The sequence below is a fragment of the Triplophysa rosa genome, linkage group LG9 (genome assembly GCF_024868665.1).
Source record: "Triplophysa rosa linkage group LG9, Trosa_1v2, whole genome shotgun sequence".
NCBI classification, from domain to species: domain Eukaryota; kingdom Metazoa; phylum Chordata; class Actinopteri; order Cypriniformes; family Nemacheilidae; genus Triplophysa; species Triplophysa rosa.
This window is the reverse complement of record NC_079898.1, coordinates 23,375,564-23,398,318: the sequence shown is the minus strand read 5'-3', so window position 1 is coordinate 23,398,318 and position 22,755 is coordinate 23,375,564. Positions and strand designations below refer to the sequence as shown.

Here is a 22,755-nt window from a genome sequence, read left to right as displayed (position 1 = left end):
TTGTAGACTCCAATCCACTTTTTTGAATCTTTGCTATTATAACGCAGTGCTATGCTATTACAGCAGACATACAAAACTGTTCTGTTACTGACTATTAATGATTCATTCAAATGAACTTTGGCTCTTTGATAATGATTAAATCATTAAAACGTGATGGCAAACATCTTTTTCTTAACTCAAGTCGGAACCTTTAGTATCGAGCGCTCGAGACACACGGACTATTTTTCCAGACGCACCGCTGCGCCCAAGAGAGATCAGTGCAGGTAAGAGCTCATTTTTTTAATTACTAATTTATTTAACGTTTTAATAGGGCAGTTGTTAATTTATGACATTATAATATTGTTCCTGATGGGGGTCGTTCACTTTTAGCGCTGCCCTCCGCTGCTGCGCGTGTATGAAGGCAGGTCTTGTATAAAAACCTTGACAGTTTATTACTGTAACGTTAATTACTGCTGCAGTTTTGTACTTTGACACGTATGTTCTGTCTAAATGGACACCAGGCTGGCCGAAAAATGTTTTTGTATCTTTTCTGGTTTTCGTTTGAGCTGTTAAACATGATGGTAATTTTGTTAAATGATGGTCATCTTGTGCTGAATATGATGATAATTTTGTTGTGTGTTCATAACTGCTGTCAAGTGAAAATAAGTAGACACTTAACTGGGATATTGTAAGTGTAATGTTTACGCTTGTGATGTGTTAAAAGAGGTTTTCTATAAAAAGTCTAAAGATGTTCTGGTTTAACTCAGGAACGTTTGGTTATACCATAACTGTTTAACTCGATGGAAGTAAAAAAATCTATAGTTACTGTAGGCATTGCACAGTATGAATAACAGTTGTTACAGTTACATGTGGTATATAAAACAGTATTAAACATTTAAAAGACACACTAACTTATTGATACCGAGAACTTTATAATTTTTTTAATAAATTCTCAAGAAATGTTCAAAAAACGTTTTCACCAGAAACATATAGAAAATTTCTTATTATATTCCTTTTTATTTAAAAATAATATTTTTTATTAAATAAATGATGCTATCAGTCAAATGCATGTATAATTTTGTATATTTTGAGTTTTCTCTTTGGTCAGTGAATAACACTGAAAATACAAATGTAGGGGTGGCAGAAAGAGTTTGTAACCATAGTTGCTTTTAAGGCACCACTTTAAACAGGTGCTGAATTAAAATCACAGTTATTGTCAACAATGTGCTTTGCTGTTCTTTATCATTTTAGAAATTAGTAACCCAGCGACGTTTTATGGCCACGGTTTTGAGTTTGACCTTGTTTAATGTTTCTCTCTCAGTTCAGTTAATGGCTGCCTTGTTTAAGCAATTACAGTGCATGTGGATAGTTAGGACTACTCTAATATTTTATAATTACTTGCTAACACTATTTTGTTCAATAATGTATTTAGGTGTCATTTATGATCATTTGGACTGTATAACAATAGACCAGCATGAAAGCTGGGACTAATTTTCAACTAATATGGAATGTCATTAACTTTGTTCTTGTCTTTGCAGTTGTTGACCATGGCTCAGGCAGACAGCAGGGCTCTGGCTTTAGGCGTTCTGGCAGGAGCTGCAGGTATCAGTCTGGCTGTCGTCTGCTTCCGCAGAGTTGGAGCTGGTGGTGGCAGAGTCCTTCAGCTGAGCAGTCATTTGGATCATGTAGATGGTCGTTTGGGTCTGCAAACGGGTCAGTCAGAAGTGCTGGATCGACTGGGCGCTCTGATCCACTGTGTGTCTGAGCTTAAAGAAGAGGTACGAGCCCTGAAGGAAGCGCTTCCACACCTACAAGACAATGTCAGAGATCAGCTGAGGGGTCCGAGTGGAGAGGATGTTGGTGCTCGCCGGGTCAGTCCCCTTCATAGAACTCCCACTAGAAGGAAAAGGGCAGGTGTCACAGCGAGGAGTGAAGGACAAAGCTCCGAAGATGCAGAGAGTGAAGGAGGGTGAGTTTCAAGTCAAGTGTGTATTGAAATGATTATTTGAAAAAAAAGATTACTACATTAAATAATAGCTATTTGCCAGTATTTTACTGTGTAATATATGAAAGCAAAAATGACTAAATAACACATAAGTGATTTTAAGTATTAGGTTAAGTTTATCGTTTAAGTTGGACTTCAAATTGTGATGTAGGATATTGAAGAGTGTTCTCTTTTCCAAAAATAAAAGCTTATCAAAACAGCTAAATCCAGTTCTTCTTAAATGTGCATGTGTGCTTGGAAGAACTGAATTAGCCAGAGAGGATTTAGCACAACCTGATTATCTGGCATACGGCTTTAAACCGGATACATTTAGTGACGTACTAAGAATGGCGCCACATTTTTTTATGAGATTTGTGAATAGAAGGCTTTGGAGCGTTTAATTGTTTTGATGAAAATGCTGTCTCTGCCTCTCGTGCGGTTAAAGTCATGTCTCATCCATATAGAAGAGGTGAACTCTGCTGCCTCCAGTCATTCATTTAAATCATTGCTCACCAAATTTGGCATTAAGCACTTACAAGTCCATTCCAGTCTCATTCTGCTCCTGAAGCAATTTACAATATATATGTTTAGTTTTTCATAGCATCTTTAACTTGTTGTTGCTTTTTGACATGTTGTTCATAAGCACTTTTCATTCGTTTTTTTAGCATTGCGTAACTTTGTGCAGCTTTACCTACGTGATTGTTTTTTGTGTGTGTGCGTTTTAGGTATTTTTACTTTAAGATATACTTGTTATATACGCAAATGTACGTACTGCTCTGGGTTCAAAGGCCATTCTCAGTTTTTTTGGCTCAAGGTTCAGCATTTTGCTTCCTCTAGAAGGCGCATCAGGGGCCGTATTACAGAAACATTGTATCTTAAGTCTTAATGTAAAAGCAATGTTCACAAGTTTGAGGCTTTAAATTGGTTCCTAATAAAAATCACAATGCTTACTAAACAGATAAAGATTCAGGATGTTTTCATAGTACAATCCCTAGTTCAAAAAAGCATAATGCTGTACTGACGGCCATTCACAAGCATCTGTTTATTCAGATGGAATAATTTTAAAGACAAATTACAAATATGTAATTATTAATGAGATTAGTAAGAAAATAATGAACTGAAGTGAATAATATAATACATATTATTAGTAAGCTATTTTTATTAGCTTGATTCCATTCCAGTCTTAATAAATATGTTTTTTTTTATTTTTGCTCCTAAATTTGCTCCTTAATACATTACTGTTCTTTAACCGGTTCTTAAAAACCTACCAAAAAATCATTTGTTGTTTTAAGCATCTGGTTTGTGCACTTTTCCTCCAGATATACAGGTGTAAAAACTTGCCCGTGATCAGATTCCATAACTTGTGCTTGTCTCTGTGTTTGCAGTGTTTTTAGACCATGACTGGCTTTTGTGTGCCGGTCAATTATTGTGTTTATACTTCAAGCTGTCAGGATGTGTTTTAACATCACGATGCGGCGATTTGGAGCTAAATGTTGATTCAGGATCATGTGTAGTTTGGGCCCGAAGCCCCTCGGGGTTCAAAGGACCATTCATCTGTCAAACAGTTTCCTCCTTTCCATCTCTCTTTAAAGCACAGAGCGATCAATCTGGAAGCGTGACTGCTGCCCAATTTTTCCCGCGCCGTGCAGAAACTTGCAATTTTTGTCAGCGCTCCCACAGCGACGGAGGGCAGTCACGTCACGGCTCGCCTTAGTTGCTAAAGGATGTTAACACTTGCATGTTTTTAAACGATACCATTTATTATGTGTGATGTACATGAAAATGGTTAGTGTTTATATAGAGGCAGACAGGTCATATCGTTCATGCATGGAGGAGAGATGCTTTGTTTAATAAATGAAGAACACCAGCGAGGAGCTCTGTTCTGCTAGATGGACTGTGACGTTTATTTGTCAGACGTTTATTTGTCTAAATAATGCTTGATAAAAGCTTTAAAACGTTGCAGCAGGTCATTAGGGTGAAGCTGTGACCTGCGCTGAGCTCTGGGGGTTGGGACAGGGGACAGGAGAGGTTTTATTTTGTGGGTCCAAACTCCAGGGGCTGCTCTTGATGAAGTCATTTGAATGTGTGCACAGCCCGTGACTGTTGGGATGGAAACCACGTTTCCCCCGAACAGCTCTCAGTTTGAAAGGGCCTGTGATTTGTCATGCATTTTAAACACTAAAGGCTAGAGTTTAATCTGTTCTGTTTGAAGACTTACTTTGGGAGGTGTTTTTTCCAAAACGAAACTCGGGGGTCTTAATGAGGAAATGCTTTGTTTTGTTTCTTCTGCACTGCAAATATAACTCATAAATCACACTCACATACATGTATTGTTAAAAAGAATAAACAGTATATATTCTGGCGGCTTTAATAGCCTAGAATCTCATTTACATCACAGTCCTGGCCAAAACGTGTAGTTGAAGAGCCTGTTATGTCTCCTTTTGAAGGTTTTACCTTTCAGTCTTTCATAAACAAGAACATCATCAAATACAATAGCACAGACCTCACACAAGAAGAATATGTTCTCCTATTGTTCTCCCTTTTACACTTTATCCTGTAAAATTGTGTGTAAATTCCAAGCTAAAGTTTAATTTCAACCATTAATTTCATTTTGATTTCAGTTCTTGACATGGCCTTATTTAGTCAATATACAGAAATAAAGAGCTGCACAGTGAGGGGATCAATGGATGTGTGAATTATAATGCACAGAAACAAACAGCCCGTGTCAAACATGGCCTGTGCACGGCAATGTTTTCACATTAATGTGATAGTTCACCCAATAATGAATATTCTGTCATCATTTACTCTTTATTTTCGGAGTGCAAAATGTAATAGCAATGGCAAAGTCCATCTACGTTTTTTCCTGTTTGTCCCCTGTTTGTGCAACAAATGAATAGACCTGTGATGAAACATGGTTGTCATTGCCTTACAAACATAAACAGAAGCGGTGGCGCGTCGCAAAGCCAAAGCTTTGTGTTAATGATGTTTGTTAGTCTTCCTTTCACTGCGGTTGCCGAGTTGGATGCTTGAGATCCGAGCCCACAGCCAGATACTTGACAGTTGTTGATCTTCGCTGAGGACAGATTAAGACATGTGCTCTCAAACAAACGGCACGCTCTTAAACTTACACTTCTGCTCCGAGTGGCACACAAAGACACAGATAAAAGATTCCCATTGGAATAATCCCTGCGGAAGATTCCCGCTTTTCCTGGGTGCGGTTGTGTCCTCCGATCCACAAATGCAGACTAGGGCTGGGCAGTATAGATCGTATCTCATACACGCGAAAAATTTCAGCCTTTGGACACCGAAAGCATGGAAATGTGACCTTTGGTGCAAATGCGTTAACGTCACACGTTGGCCTTTTCCGATTTGTGAGCTCGAAATAGTGCAGAAACCCAAATATTATACGATATCTGTTTGTTTATGGCAAAGTTTGAATCGAAATTGTAATTGCAGACTGCATATAATATATACGTTATGCATTCTCTGGGTTTTTACGTATTGTATGACCAAGTCCCTGGACTCTTTTTATGCCATTACCTAACTTTACCCAAATTTTGGGCAGTGATTCAACGTATGCCCTATGCAGGAGAAAAATGCATGTGTTTAGCTGAATGTGTATGAAAATGGGAATGTGGGAAAACTGGCAGTTTATCTGTAATGCACCAGAAATCAAAAATACACCAGCAGAGTTAGAAGCTCATGCACCGACGCTCCGCGGTTGCTGCGGCTGTAGGTGATCTCTGACTGCCGAGCGACCTCTGTGTATATAGCGTTTAAGTGCCCTCGGAGGTTCCAGCTCCAACACATCCCTCCAGAAGTATCGCTGGAAGACTCAAACGTTCTCACAAACCGCAGATGACGCACATGCCGTCCATGCCAGCTCTTAATGGAAGCCTTTTAAGTCTTCACTTTTTCTCATTCACGTCTTTCATTTATGCTTTAGCCTGTAATTAATGCCGAGTTTTTACACACTCCTCTGGGCTGATGAAAGCACTGGCTGTTAGTACATACTTATTGAGTTATTGAAACGGGACTTTTTTCGAAGGCTGTAAAAGCTGGGCAGGTATTGCGTGCCGCGTTGGGGGTGAAATAAACAACACTTAGGGTGTTTTTACATAAGAGCCTTCAGGTGTCTGAAAGCGCCAGCCCCGATAAACAATAAATTGGCTCGCTGCACATGTACTTTGTGTATGTTTTGCACGTGGAACATTTTTATAAACGTGTATCAGTTACCGGCTGCATCCGTTTGACCTTCCTGTGAAAACACCTTGTTAGGTCCGGACGTGGATTACCTAATTTGTGGCTGGCCTGTACAGGGAATTCCTTCACCTCCTGTTGTTTAGGAAAAACACACACGATGAAAGCAAAGTGTGATCCTGAGATGAACCATATGTTTTCGAGAATGCTTTTGAAATTTCTCTTTCATTAGAACTGAGCTTACCCAAAGCTTTTTGCCTTTTCCTCAAGGAGACATTAATAGTATTTACGTAATAATTGTTTTATAAAATAATTTATTTACTATTAAATGAGATAATAAATACAAGCTTTTTGGGGGGCGATGATGTTTACGGGTTGTTTACATTTACATTTAGTCATTTAGCAGACGCTTTATTCACAACAATATCAGCAACATAAAGTAAATATGATCATCTTTTTATTTTATTTATTTATGTTATGTTATTTTATGTTGTGTTATGTTGTGATGTGATGTGTTGCGTTATATGTTGTTATGTTATATTATGCACTTTTCTGAATGTGCATTGGTGCAATACACCATTACAAAAAACATTTTAGTGCAAAAACTGTAAAAATGATATATAAAAATAATTATATAAAATAGGAAAATGATATAACTGAGCATAAAAGTATGCCAAAAGTGTGCCAAAAAATGATACGGTTTATAAAGTCATGCTCAGTTTGACAGAGCAGTCCTCTTCTTTCTAACTTTCTAATGCTTTTGTCTTCTCTACATTGTGCTGCAGGTATATAACTGCACTGACAGATTCTGATGAAGAGCAAAGCGATGAAGATCTAAACCGGACAGTGAAGGAGCCGGTGGATGAACTCGCAGCCCTACTGCAGAAAGCCGACCGTCTCCACAGCTGTAACGGAACAGAGAAAGCACAGGGCCTGGATTTACTTCTAGAGAAGAAAGAGGAGGTGTGTGCTGTGTGTGACTTTTGCTACATCGATGTTTAATCAACTTTTAATAAAGTGACACATGTCATGTATGTGCCTACAGTACAATGAGAAGTGCCAGTATCTTTGGCGGTTGTCCAGAGCCTACGCAGATGCACACGATTTCGCTGCGGACCTTGCAGAGAAAAAAAAATAAAAAAAAAACGGTAATCACAACTTTTAGCACACAGAGACCGAATCTAACTCGAAGCATGTGAATTGAGAATTTACTGCTGATTGTACCTGAGATAATATATAAGATTAACTATTGCATTTGTCATGAAAACTTGTAATATTTTTGTTGGGGTGGCTGAATACGATAACTAACAAACTTGAGGCTAATTCTGCGATCTGTAACTTGGCTTAACTTAGTGATGTAGCTTGCGCAGTTGGTAGCGGTGAAACATTTTCTGTGTTATCGTACCTGACAGCGTAAATTATAAATCATTTTCAAAAGCTTACCATTGCAAATTTAGTTGTGTCCAGTAATGTTTATGTACTTTATCAATAACTGATTTTTGTTTATTTTTTTGTTTATTTTTAACCAAAGAAAGGTATGAATTGCAGCTTTTCAGAGGAAATAAAAACACAGAAAAGATCAAATACAGTGCAGTGCAGTTTTATGCAAATAAGCCTTGGAAGTGGGTTTTAGGGTCAAAAATATAAAAGATTTAGGAAATAATTGAAATGGTAAAATATTGTTGGTTTATAGGTACTGAGAGATTCTGACAAAAAAACCCCTAAATTTTCTTTATAACGCATACAATTTCTTATCTGTGAGAGCGTAACAATTTATTCCTATTGTGCTACCTTGATGTTCTCCGGTCATGAAAGTCTGTGTGCCCTGTATTTAGCTTTTATTGTGTCCGTACACTCCGTGTCTTTCTTTCGTTTTGTTCAGAAGAGAGAGTGAGACGTGAGTCCTCGCCAATTAAATGCAACACAATAGCAGCTCAGTCTCTGTGTTTTTGGTGGGACAGGATCAACCAGTTCCGCTCCCGGTGCTTCTTCACTAATGTGCCTTTAATCGCTGATCTCCAGTCAGTTCTCTGACGGCTGATGTCAAAGACTTCAGAAACAGACAAACCATGTCTTCTTTACACCTCCAGGGGCTCTGAAGGAACTCGTATTACTAGCAGAGGATGTGTTTTCTCATTTGTGAGCAGACATGCAATCACCTCTTCTGCAAAACAAACATTTTGGATGTCGCTACAGTATCATGTTTCTTAATTCTTTTCAGGTAAGAAGATTGGCGAGGAGGCAATTTCCATCAATCCACTGTGTGCTGAAAGTCATCAGTGGTGAGTTTGTGTACTGCAGCAGCACAGAAGTTATGGGTTCGAATCCCAGGGAACACACATACAGTACTGATAAAATGTATTACTTTAAAGCACGCTTAACACTAGAACTCCCGGAAGTCTATCACTACGAGAATGGCCGAAGCGGTACATTCAAAGCTTCTATTGAGATTTTAGAATGAATCTTTGAATGTCTGTTGTCATATATTATAATAAGATTACTAAAAAAACGTCAAAATCCTTGCTTTGGATCTAAGTGTCTGACGAGTGTAAAATGAAAATACCCTTACATCAGAGTCACCCCTGACCAAACCTTATTCAGTGATCTGGATCCACATGCCTATGTGTAGCTGTTTACCACCTGGACATCTGTGAACGTGTGTGTTTATAATAATAATAATAACTTAATTTTATATAGCGCCTTTAAAAGTAGCATCTCAAAGCGCTTTACATAAGTAAAAATAGAGGGACAAAAATTCAACATATACTAGAAATCAATAACGACAAGATAAAAACAATCAGATAAAAACAAAAAAGAGAAAAAAGCAATTTCACTTAACAAATTATACAAAGCAAATATAAACAAAAACAAGGCACTCACATATCTCACATAAAAACTACCCTAAAAAAGTAAGTTTTAAGAGAGGATTTAAAAATATTAAGAGATTCTGCATTTATCTCAGAGAGGAAAAAGCCCTATCACCCATAGATCTTAAGGGAGTTGCTGGGACCATTAAAAGACCAGCTCCAGTAGAACGGAGGTTACATGCTGGGGTGTAGGGTACTAAAAGATCTGACAAATATTGTGGAGCCAAATCATTTAAGGCCTTGTAAGTCAGCAGAAGTATTTTAAAATCAATTCGTTACTTGACAGGAAGCCAATGTAAGGTTTCCAAAATAGGTGTAATGTGAACACTTGCGCTGGTGCTAGTCAGGATGCGAGCAGCACAGTTTTGTACCAACTGTTATTTGCTAAGGGTAGCTTTTGATGCTCCAGCCAACAATGCACTGCAATAATCAGTCCGAGAGAAAACAAATCTGTTAATTAACTTTTCAGCTACAGAAAATTACAGCATGGGACGTAATCTGGCAATATTTCTGAGATGAAAAAAAGATACTTTAACTGTATTCTGAACATGTAGATCAGATGTTAAGTTAGCATCAAATGTCACTCCCATATTTTTTTATTTAGTTTGAAACTGTAAAACAGAGCCATCCACATTTAAGGCTAAAGGCTCAGCTTTACGTAACTGGTGAGGTGAACCAATGAGCATCACTTCAGTCTTGTCACTGTTCAAACAGAGAAAATGATCAGACATCCATTTGTTAATCTCAGAGATACATGCGTTAACACCAGATTTTGAATGTATGCATATCTGGGTGTCATTGGCATAAAAATGAAAGTTAAGTCCAAGTGATCTCAGAAGTTTCCCCAAAGGAAAAATGTACATGCTAAAAAGTAAAGGGCCCAAAATTGAACCCTGGGGCACTCCAGATTTCACCAACCCAACCTCAGATCTACAACCACCCAATACAACAAATTGCATGCGTTCTGTAAGGTAAGACTTAAACCAGTCTAGAGCAGAGTCAGAAACACCAAAAACTGCTGGAGAGTAAAATACAATGATCGATAGTGTCGAAAGCGGCACTAAGATCGAGAAGAATCAATATCGATAGATACCCAGAATCAGAAGCAATTAACAAGTAATTTGTGACCTTAACCAAAGGTGTTTTGTGCTGTGCAATTTACGGAAGCTAGATTGAAGGGGCTCAAAGAGATCATTGACAATCAGGTGAGACCGCAATTGAGAAGCAACAATTTGTTCTAAGATTTTTGCAAGAAAGGGAAGATTTGAGATGGGACGAAAATTTGTGTGTTTGTTTGTGTGTATGTGGGTAGATGTGCGTGTGTGTGGGTCTCCTGCACCGGAGGTTTTCGCCTCCAAAAAACTCGTGATAGCATCACCACACCCAGGAATGTAAACACATGCAAAGACAGCCCCAAGCTAACATGTAAATACACATGCCTGCTTAATTGCTTCGTTTTTTGTTTTTGTTTTTTTACTAATACATGTTCATCAGACATAAAGGCATGTTTAAACTTTTCAAGGTATTTAAAAGTTTTGAGAATTCATTGCAGTTTTATAGTTGATATAGTTAGGGTGAGATGTTTGGAAAGTGATATTTTCTTGTAATGTAACATTGTGACACTAAAATTTGTTTTTGTAGCTTAGTGCCGTTTTTTAACTCTAGTGACTTTTTATTTCTGCAGAGAAAGAGTAAAATCTCGATTTCTGATGTTTGTGAATGATTGCTGTCAGACTTTGGATTCAATAATTATTTAAAAAAAATTGTAAGCTGTAGTTTTTAGGAATTTCTATTTATGGACCAAAGGGAAAATATAATAGTTTTGGTCATAATACAGATTTGGAATTTAAGGTTAGTGTTTGAAGAACGTTGTTATATTTATTGTTAAAAACACTTTAATGCCGTTTGAGAAATATGGTTGATTTTGCGTGCGAGGCAAATGAAAAAGTGCCTTTCTGGTGTAAACATGAAGGAAGGTTCTGCTTTGTTGGCTTAGGGAACGTCGCTGAGAGCTCTTCTCTTGTTCAATCTTTTTTTCGTCAGGTGAAGAAAAATGTAAATATGTAAATATGGACATATAGAAATTGTTCTTCAAAATCTTGTATGCAACAACACTCTTGCTTCAGAAGGTTCTTGGATGCCATAAAGAACCTTTCTGAAGAAGCTTTCTGTTTCACAGAAATCTTTAGCTGAATGGTTCTTTGTGGAACCAAAAATGGTTCTTCTATGGCATCACTGTCAAGAACCTTTTAAGCACCTTTATTTTTAAGAGTGTAATACACTGTAAAAAAACAACAACTTGTTTAACTTAAACAGCTTCATTACATGTTTAAGTTAAAGGGATAGTTCACCCAAAAAGTTTTTTTGTGTTCATCAGAACAAAGGAATTTTTACAGGTATGAAATTACATGAGGGTGAGTAAATGATGACACAATTTTCATTTTTTAATGAACTATCCCTTTAAATTAAATTAGCTTTGTGAGTCCATTAAACTTAAATTATATTAGCTCAATATAATTAAGTTCAATTGATTTATTTAACTTCAAAATTTAATGAAGCTGTTTAATTTTTTAAGTTGTTTTTTGTGATGACTGGGTCTGGGTATAAATAAGTAAGTACATTTTTGTGATTTCGTGTTTAGAAGCACGTTTGTTTTGTCATAATGTGACTAAATGAAAGAGGGTTCATCGGTCCCTGTATCTGTAGTTTGCCTGTGCAAATCCCTGTGCAATGTGTTTCCGTTCTGCTGACAGAGAGCAGGATTAACTGAACTGGCTCCTCTTATCTGTCATATGTCCGGGCTGTTAAAGTTGGTTTTCATGGAAGATTTGACCTTCAGCTCTGAAAAGATTTGTCCCTGTCCTCATTGCAATGGCTCTTATCTAATGCTGCGTTGTGAAAGATAATGATTCACAGGCTGGAAACTCTTTTTAGTCATACATTGAAGGATGGCCGTTTGCTGTTTCACCTGTGGGTGGGCTTTTTTGAATGCATACCGTACCTTTTGCCCTTAACCTTTTTTTAAAAGTAAAACCAAACTTTTTTGTCTACTGACCTTACCCTGGTTCACAATGGTAGGCTTATAATAATATTTTTTATTTGAGAATGTTTTTTTTTCAGTTTTTGCGTCAGTTTTTGTCATATACCTTCAGTACACATAAAGGTACGTATGTAAAGTAACTTGGAATTTTCAAACAAAGATGGTGATAAAGAGGCAAAACTAATGAATTTCAGCTTTCAAGTTGTTGATCGTTGTCTGAAAAATGGTTATAAAGCAATGCCGCAGCAAATTTTATTCCTGTTCACAGCAAGAACCATTTCTATATCAATAATTAAGAACGTTTTTTTTTTGTCGACTCCACACCACAAGTGTAAAAACACAGAGGAACTATTCCGTCTGCATTTCTCTCAGAGCAAATTTTTTAAAGCTCATAAATGATAAAACATTGACAGCCAATCAAAATCACTTTGAATTTGAAGTGCTTGCGCATTGAAAATGTGAAATTGCACCATGTGAGCTTTGAATAAACGTAGTGTTATCGTCCGTTGTTGAGGACGCTGATACGCTATCGTTATAGTTTTTGTTCTTGTTGAAAATGGGTCTTATGTCTCGATTTGGGCTTTGTTCGCCACGTTCAGATTGTCTGAGCTTCAGGTTTCTCTTAATCTGTTTTAGTCGAACACTATCCGTCTATTCCGCCAACACAGGGCAGTAGTTTGACCATGAATGGCGTGGCAGCCGCTGTCAGCGAGACTGAATGTTCAGCCCAAGGTGTCGAGAGAACTTTCTGTTCTGAGCGAAGAGGTGAAAGCAATCCGCTCTCTCTGTCGAGAAGGTTGACTCTAAGACCTCTTTGTTTGTGGCTAGTTGCTCGGGGGATTTCTGAAGCCCATGAGGAAAATACTGATTAAACTTATATAATCTTCTGGCAGACGCGGCTTTTAGTGTTCTGCTGTTTTTTTCTTTTCTTTTCCTTCTGTGTGGTACGTAAGTGTGTGTGATTGTGCGTCTGTTTGTGTGCGTATGTCTAGTCTATATAATATTTCAACACATTGAAAGGACGGTAGTTTTTTTACAAATCTCTTCGTCTTCTACAGTGTCTCTTTCTCTATCCGTCTCTCTCGCACACACATTTACAGATAGAATAAACTTCACAGAAGTTTCACAAAAAAAACTGGAAACTGCCCGAAGCTGTGAAAACTTCCTCAACCTGTTCTGAGCATGAAGCATTACTTTAATGGAGTGACAAACATCTGCTTGTTTGCTTTAACACTGTTGGCATGTTATGTGTAAATAAACGTCAGATTTCCTGGCCGTAACGTAAACTGAGAGGGAATCGTGCCGTTTCTGTGGCTGCTCCTAAATTGTGGAACGATTTGCCTTGTCTATTAGACAGGCTTCTTCGCTTTCTTCATTCAAATCACTTTTGAAGACTCATCTTTTCTCCTTGGCTTTTAAAACCTGAGGTTGACATTTGAATTGTTTTAGTGTATGTGATGTATTTATGTCTCAAGTTTTTACTTATTTATTTTTCCATACAGCACTTCGGTGGTTGTGAAGTGCTTTACAAATAAAGTTTGCTTGCTTGCTGGCCAGATTTAGTCTACCGAGGAACTCAAATTCAGCATTCAATTTCCTTTTAATTGAAAGTAGATTTTGTATTTTCGGAAGGGAACGGTAGTGTTCGCAAAAAAGCATGAGTTAACCCTTTGCTTCCTGATTAATGAAATGTTAAGTCGCCCTTAAATCTTTATCGTGACGCACGACATCTTTTTTCCTGTCTGCTGGGCAACACAAAATTGCACATTGTTTTTCCGCTGTTATTGCTTTGATAAAGTACAGAACCTTTTCAGACACAATCACACCGTGGCGTCTACGGTTGATGCTTTTTATTATTGGGGATGTTTACCCAACATACCACTGTGGAGGGAAACCCCAGATTCCTGAAACGGTGTGATGTGTCAGGTGTGTGATGTGTTCAGTCAGTCAGAAGATGTTCTGCCACCAGCTTCCATTGCTTTAGTGTGGTTAAATATACAGGCCTCTGGGCATTGCCAGAACATGACAGTAATGAATGAAAACATTGCAGAAACCAATCTGTGAAAGGAGGAGGAAAGAATTAGCCGCAGGAACATTGAGCAAACGTCTCCCCACCTGTACAATCTCTGCCAGCAGTTCTTATATGTAATCACTGCATGATATGTCTCTTTGATATTGCCCTCATACTCCCATTTTGGGACACGTTGAGAGGATTTTGGTGAAGATTCCCAATCACGGCTGTTTATGCACTGCCACTTTTACGTTCTTATTCTTTGTTTGCTTTGTTTCGGCTGTTTTGACTAGACTACTTCTGTTCCCAATTCTACTGAATTACTACCTACATTGACATTTGGCTTTGAAAGCAGCGTATCAGCTGACTCGGTTTATTTGGAAAGCTTTTGCAGGCTCGAGCTCATTTACGCTTCTTTATCTAGCCACTCGCATATGATACTATTCATTCCAATGATATTGACGTTAGCAAGTTCATGATCTAATGACATGATACTAAGCACAACAATTGTGTTTCTGCATAGCCTGCACACCGTAAGTGTACATTTGTGATGACTAAAATAGGTTGGTGGCACACTAGTGCACTTGGTCTAGGTAGGCAGGATCAGAATTATTAAGCATTGCAAAATTTGACCTTTTAAAGGTCCAGGGTATGAAATGTAGCGGCATCTAGTGGTGAGGTTGCGAATTGCGACCAACGGTTCACTCCACCCCTCCCTCTCGAAGCACTACAGAGGCTGACACCGGCAAAGAAGCAAAAATGTGACGGCATCTTTTTCCTAAGGGGATAATGTATTTTCAAGACGCGTTTGTCTGTTTAGGGCTACTGTAGAAACAAAATGGCGAATTCCATGTAAGGGGACTCGCGGTGTATGTAGATAGAAATAGTTCATTCCAAGATAATAAAAAACGTAATGCTTTATTATGTAAGGCTTTTATACATATTTATGTATATTATATTGCATTCCTGTCAATAGATCCTCCAAAAAAATTACACACTGCACCTTTAAAAAAAGATTTTTGACAATTGCATTAAGTAATTCTCGCCTTTGCTTACAAAGATCTCACGGCAAACTTCATAAGCCTTGTCAAGGTTGTCCATTTCATCTTTGAGGTAGAGAGCTACGTGTATTTCTGTCCTCCTCTGCTCTATTGATTCACAGTAGCCAGACGGAGAAATTGCCAAAACTTGCCCAAGTGTTTGTTTGCCTTGGGAGGAATCAGTTGAAAACTGTTTTTAGACTGTCTGTCCTGCAGCGCTGCCAAGCTCAGAAATCCAACTCCTTCCTAAATGTGACCGGCATGTGAAGTGACCAACCACACTGGTTTATTTGCAGACGTTTATACAGAGCTGTGAGTTTGTAAATGTCCTCTGGTTTGTTATGGAGTTGCGGTCTGTTTTTGTAGGCCACACATGAATCAGCCGTGTGTGGGCCATTTTGGATAGAGCCAGTGCAGTAGTACAGTAAGTCCTTCCATCAAGAAACACGGGCTGTTGTGGTATTTCATTTCTCTCTGACTTGTTCGGCTTGTTTAGGTTAATTCCTTATAGCTACAGGCTTTGTCACCCTATCGCACGCAGAGAAGCAGAGCCCCTCCCACCACCTGTGACAGTCATTTAACCTCTTCACCCCTGATCGTACACATAAAAGGTGTTTTTTTGTACCCGTGAGCACCTGCAGGATTTACATGGCGATGGTGGAAAAGCTTTGATCACCTCTCAGCCGGCCCCGGAAAGCTACACACACTCGTATTGCACACACACGTGTTGGGTTTTTATGTTTTATGGGGACTTTCCATAGGTATGACTTTTATACTGTACAAACTGTATATTCTATCCCTTAACATTCACACAAACCTTTCTGCATTTTTACATTATCAAATAAACATCATTCAGTTTGATTTAAAGGGATACTTCACCCAAAAATCAAAATTACTCACCTTCGAGTTGTTCCAAATCTGTATAGATTTCTTTGTTGTAGTGAACACAGAGAAAGATATTTGGAAGAATGCTTCTTACCAAACAGATATTGCCCACCATTGACTCCCATAGTTGGAAAAATTACTAGATCTTTTTTTTGTACTGTTGAACACAAAAGAAGATATTTTGAAGAATGTAGGACAGCAAACAGTTCTGGGACACTTTTGACAACCGTTGTATTTTTTCCTACTATGGTAGTCAATGGGGGGCAAAATCTGTCTGGTTACAAGCATTCTTCCAAATATCTTACTCTGTGTTCATCAGAACAAAGAAATTTATACAGATTTGGAACAACTCGAGGGTGAAATGATGACAGAATTTTCATTTTTGGGTGAAGTATCCCTTTAAAAGCTGTCCCGAAAAGGTCAAATATTATTGGTAGGGGACATTTGGTTGTTGCTTTCATCTGATTGGACAGAAGTAACGTATGGGAAATATATGCACTTCATGCCAACAATTTTTTAGATGAATTGAGCATGTTTGGCAGACATTTTATTGCATAAATTATTTGCGTTCAGTTTTATGCATTAAAAGCACTTTTGCCATTAGAACATAGACAAGTATGTAAAAGGATAATTTGCATGTTGGTAATATTTATTTTCTGTCTCAATCCATAGGTATGCTATACTCTGTGGACTCCTGTCAGAATATGAATCTATCCAGAATAAAATAAAAAATGGCTATCTTTTTAAGGTGGGTATTCATTTTAATACAGTCATGTTTCATTTTAAGCTTTGAAAATAAAAGAGACCGGATACAATCCCTTGGACACTTGTAGTGGTACAGTAGTTAATAATTGTCTGACAGATGTGACCCATATTTTCAGTCTTGCACTTCACATGCAGGCGTTTTAAAGCCTGGGAATGATTTTACAGTGCTGAGATGATCTCAGCCTGAGGTCTAGATGATTGAATGTTGATGTGAGTTGAAGCGCCAGGCTTCTGTGAGACATAGGGTCTCTTATCAGAGGAAATAGAATGTGGGTACCACGCACACACACACACACACACACGTGCACATTTCATAAGAGCAGATTATCTCTGAAACACGTAGCATTTTATCTTTTGCAAACGGCACACACACCTGCAGAACTCTTGCAGGTAACAGCGTGAGAGCGAGAAAAGGTGAACAAACGTGTGTGGTGGGTTTGTACAGTATATACAGTATCGCTACAAGAAAGTTTTGCCGAAATATTTGAGGAATCTTAGTAGTACAGATCTGCAAAAGACAAGTTGAGAAATAAATGATGATCTTCGTCTCACGTTCTCTGTCTCTCTCTTGCACTTTCTCTCAAGGATCATCTGGATAAAGCGATTGAGCTGAAACCCGAGGATCCTTTGTCATATTACCTGTTGGGTCGCTGGTGTTATGCTGTAAGTGAAAGAACATTCGGCATTAGCATTCAGGAGTTAATTAAAATTAGCATAGTTAAAGAGACAGTTCACCTACAAATCCTTCCAAACCTCTGTGTTATTCTACAGAATACAATAGAAAATAGGTTACTAGTTGTTTCTTTCGATTGCAATCTCTATAAAAATGATTTTTTAAGTTCATAATACACTTATCACGAATGTGTGGAAATTCAGTGAGCAAACTCTTTACACTCACGATAAGCATGTGGCATGTGCAGGTGGCACAGTGTACATGGATCGAGAGGAAAATCGCTGCCACTTTGTTTGGAGAGCCGCCCAGTGCCACGGTCCAGGAAGCCCTGCAGAACTTCCTTAAGGTACAAAGTTTTGCAAAATTATAAATGTACACTTTATTGGTACATATGTATACTGTGTATAATATATATATATAAACACTTTCAAAGTGTACGTGACGTACACTGTCTTGAAGAGATCGGTCTGCGCGGGGTTGTGTCTTGGGGGTGTGTTTAAATATCAAGCCATGTTGAATTATAAAAGAGCTTAATGTGCGTTCCTGCATTTGATGTTTTATGCAGTCTTTTTGAAATTCTCATAGCCTTTGAATCGCAACCATCACTTCTTATTTAAAGGGACTGTGCTTAGACTTGTTGTGCCCTGCCAAGACAACTCTCCAAACAGCTGCTCTGCTTTCTGACAAACATTCTGCTGCGTTATACAACATCTAGACAGAGAGCAGGGGAGAAAACAGAGTGTTTCTTTCAACTTTATCGTTAATATGCTCGTTCGATTTTTTTAGAACAAAAGTCAACCCTCAATCTGTTCTTATACACGCGAATTGAATGACGCACACCTTTATATAAACTAGCTTGATATGTCATGTGTATATGCTGTCACAGCATTCATGAATGTAGGACAGATGCCGTATACCTTTGATTAGTTTATTCTACAGAAAATCACCGTCGTTTATCTTTCGTGTGATTGTGAAAGTCTTGTAAATGTCGGAGGTGTTATTTACCGCCCTGATTATAGGGTGGAGGTTTACGACCTGCAATGATAATTGTTTAATATCTCATCGAACACGCAAAGTGCTGAGGAATGCGCTGAAGACTCTTGGCTGAGACTCGGTGTGGTTCCTTTTCGAGACAGGTGTGTTTTTCAGTAGTCTACGTACGGATATTAAGTCCACCTGAAATGCATAAACAGCCATGTGCGGAGGTTTCTCGCACCGGTCTGTAGTCATCTTTTTCTGATGGATTTGACCTGACCTTTATGCTCGGATATATGACTGTATATTTATTTGCTTACTTTCTTATGTTGTATTTCACAGGCAGAAGAGATCAGTCCCAAATACTCCAAATACAACTATGTGTTTTTAGCCAAGGTAACAATTGTTGTTTTGTGATCTTGTGCTCAAAAAATGCTGGGTTGCTTTAACTTATGGTCAGTGTTGGGTGTAACTAGTTACTAAGTAATTAGTTACTGTAATTTAATTACTTTTCCCTTGAAAAAGTAAAGTAAGGGATTACTCTTATTTTTTCTGTAATTTAATTACAGTTACTTTTGATGTAATTCAACTAAATACTTTGTTTAATATATGTTTGTGTAATAGTGGAATTGACATCAAAATTCAGAGTCTAACTTTAAAATCTGTGCTTTAATGTATAATTCTCACATTTGTAATACTTTGGTCAGTTAATAATACTACTTTATGTAGTTTAATATTATTTATTTGAATGAATTAAAAGAGCCGTTTCATGTCTATCCTTGAATCACTTAACTAATCAAGGTTGATATAGGATATAGAAAGTAATTAGTAATAAGTAATTAAATACTTTTTGGAGAGAGTAATTTGTACAGTAATCTAATTACACTATTGAATATGTAATTAGTAACTAGTAATTAATCATTTTTTGAGAGTAACTTACCCAACACTGCTTATGGTTGGGTCAAATTTGGTCAAACCCAACCATGTTTCACGTATTTGACCCAGCCCGGTGGTGAAACAACTTAGGATTTTTAATTACCCTGTTAACATTCATTACAAATAATGAATAAAGTGATTTGGGTATTATATAGAATCTGTTTCAAAATCTAGTGATATTCCTATCAGGTCCATCTAACGCATATGGGTAGTTGACAACTATACCATACATTAGGGTCGTCACGGTACCATAAAAATGTATCATGATACCAAGTAGTATCACGGTGCTGTGCCACATTATTATTTGCACATTTCCAAATTTCCCTAATACACATGTCTAAATGAAACATTTTGTATTTACTATAGTAAATATAGTAAAAATTATATTTTGTAGGAAAATTTAGTCAAAAATTAGTCATGGTTCCATAAACATACGTTGCGATACTATACCTGCTGAAGTATCACAATGCAAAAGTAGTATCACGATGCTGTGCCATGTTCATAATTGAAATCTACTAAATAAACCAAATTTCCTTAATCCACAAATCTAAATTAAACATAATGTATTTACTATAGTAACTATTGTACGGTACACTACAATATTTTGTAGTATTAACTGTAGTAATTGGACCAATTGTAGCAAATGTGCGACAAATTTAATTTGTACAGCAATGTTTAAAAAGAGAAAATTTAGGCTTACTTTCAATGTGAAACTACAATGGCCAGTAGGTGGCGGCCATTTTAATACTGTGTCAGTGAATCATTCAACCAATACGTTCAAAACGGCTGATTTATTCCAGAGTGAAGCGAGTGTCTCGATAAACGACTCACTAAATCATAGGGATGTAAAAAAAATCTCACTGTACGATAATACCTCGGTATAACATCCATTGTGCTGTATTTATTGCAATATTTGGAATGACAATTGATGACTTGGAAACGTGCCATAAGCATCCTATTTTCTTTATCCTCTACGCATTACTGTTGCTTAGAGATATGAGTTATAGTATGAGATGGGTCAAATGACCTAAAAATCCCTTTTATAAAATAAAATAATTGCACCAGACCTTGACAAAGGTAACACCTATACTTTTTTTAGAACATTCTCTACGTTAGGCCTGGAAGACCTATCATTTCATACAGTGATGTGACCGTGATAATATTGAGACAGATTTACGATAGCACGATATCGATAATATTGTTACATCCCTACTAATTCATTATCTTGTCCGAGTTCAAAAAACGAATTAATTTAGGAGAGAGACACAAGTCAGATGTAAGTGTTCAAATGAACATTAATGCGCATATGCATTGCTGTACTACTGTTTAAAAAATAGTATTTTTTAAGCTTTAGCATTGTGATGCCACCGTGGCACTGCACCGATACAACCCTATTCCTCAGCATGTCGCAGTGCATTATGGGATTGCTTTTGTTCCGAATAGAATTGATCAAAAACCTAAAAAGCATCCCTAGTGCTCCTGTAATATTTTAAAATGCTGCCTATTAAGTCAGCTTGCTAGGTTTTGGAACAGAGCCAACACCTCCCTAAAGAACAAAGAGGAACAAAGCACATGAGCACTTCTGGTAATGTTTTCCTATAATGAAACATAACCCCATGCATCACTTTTCTCTTGTCAGTGTTACAAAGACTTGGGTCAGAGGACTCAAGCCCGTCAGATGTGTGACGCCGCCTCAGCGATGAGCGTCATGACTAAAGAGGTGCTTTTCTCATTCAGATGATTCACACACCTCTGCTCTCTCTTCTCTACTTTGTCTTGGCATTGTAATTCTTTCCCACAACCGAATTGCTTTTGCTTTCTCTAAAGGATGAAGAAGCGCAGAAGGAATTGGACTCTCTTGTCTCATCTCTATAATAAATCTCCAGCGAAAGGGAACAAAGACGTCTTTCTTTGTGTTCCATCTCCTCTTTGGAACTGTGACTGGACTGTAGCCGTTTATCCGCAGCGTATGAATATACATGAACTACAGATGTTGGCCATTCAAGATGTGCGGAAAAACTATTTATGTGCATTTATAGTGCCTCCATTTAAAGGGAGCACATCAGCAATACTGTTTTTACTTGACAGGCACACGAACGGTGTGGTTTTTATAGGTCATGCACCATTGTACGCATTTCTTCAGGACACTTTCTGTTCATTCCGTTTGCCTTCTCTTATTTTAGAGGTAACAGAAAAGACTAGCTAAGATACGTCCTCATGAGGAGCTGTTATAATTCGTTCATTCATAACCCTAATAATCTTCAAATAGCCACAAGGGACATGGGAAGATGTCATCTTTTAGGTGATGTAAAAAAAAGTCTTCTACTCGGGTGAAATGCCCAGTGGCCTATTTACTGTAAGTGAAATGACACCCTTAAACAATGAAAATCCCTGAGCAAGTAAAAGAGGGTTTCAGAATTCGTAGAATTATGTCATTGGATTCCTTTGACTATTGTGAACAGCACTCATCCTCCAACAAACAATAGTCTCATGTAGCCACTTTTCATTACTGGCGTAAAGTCCGGTCCAGTTTACGGTTTGTTCTGACCATGTCTGATCTTTCCTGGCAACTGAGACAGGAAAGATCTGTTTTTCATGAAAAGCGAACAGTCCTATTTGTATTTTACGTGCCGTTTTGATAACTGTCTAAACTATAACAAGATCATGTAAAAAGATTAAATAATCTATTATGGCCAAAAAAGAGATTATCAGAATTCAGTCAAATGTCATATTTTCTGTAGATATGCAGTCTACAGAACCCTCCATCTGGGTTCTCTGTGGATTATGTGTTATTGTTGTATTTCATACTTTGATAGCTGGGATGTTCATTTTGAATCATATCATATATATATATTTATATATATATATATATATATATATATACACATTATTTGTTTTGACCAAAGAGGATTAAGAAATCCCCTCCACCACTGCATCAGACACATTTTGGGGTACTGTAAATGGTTTCATTTTATCCTCTTATGATGTTGTTTTTTGTGTTTATATTGATAATCCAGCATAATAGATTTAAATATCTGAAATGTATATTAAAATGGTGCTTTTTAGAATAATAATTTGTACAGTTCATTTGAAACTGATCAAATTGGTTAATGTAACGGTACGTACGAGGATCACTGCTGCTCAAAATAAAAAATATAATGAATTGATGAATTTAAAGTAAAATAAGATTTTGTTTTGTGTATAGTGATTGCATAACGGATGCATTATTTCCATCTTTTGGGTTATTTAGTTTTCTTCTTGGTAGCATACATCTGTACTGATTTTCAAATTCCAGCCGCCAGCCAGGTTAATATAATGACATGTATCATCCTCTAGGTGGTGCATTTCCATTTCTTCCATCATGGCAGGTTCTCACAAATGATCACCTGTAAATATTTTC

General features: G+C 37.5%; 1 protein-coding gene across 1 annotated transcript; it reads left to right on the top strand.

Moving 5' to 3' along the window:
- Positions 1-237: 237 nt before the first annotated feature.
- LOC130559691 (regulator of microtubule dynamics protein 2) lies at positions 238-22,527 on the top strand. The gene is given in 11 exon segments (XM_057342911.1): positions 238-263; positions 1,518-1,948; positions 6,949-7,126; positions 7,209-7,311; positions 8,385-8,445; positions 16,679-16,754; positions 17,357-17,434; positions 17,692-17,790; positions 18,762-18,815; positions 20,995-21,075; positions 21,183-22,527. Coding segments are annotated over 10 exon segments (1,200 nt in total). The 5' UTR covers positions 238-263; positions 1,518-1,526; the 3' UTR covers positions 21,231-22,527.
- The last annotated feature ends 228 nt before the right edge of the window (positions 22,528-22,755 follow it).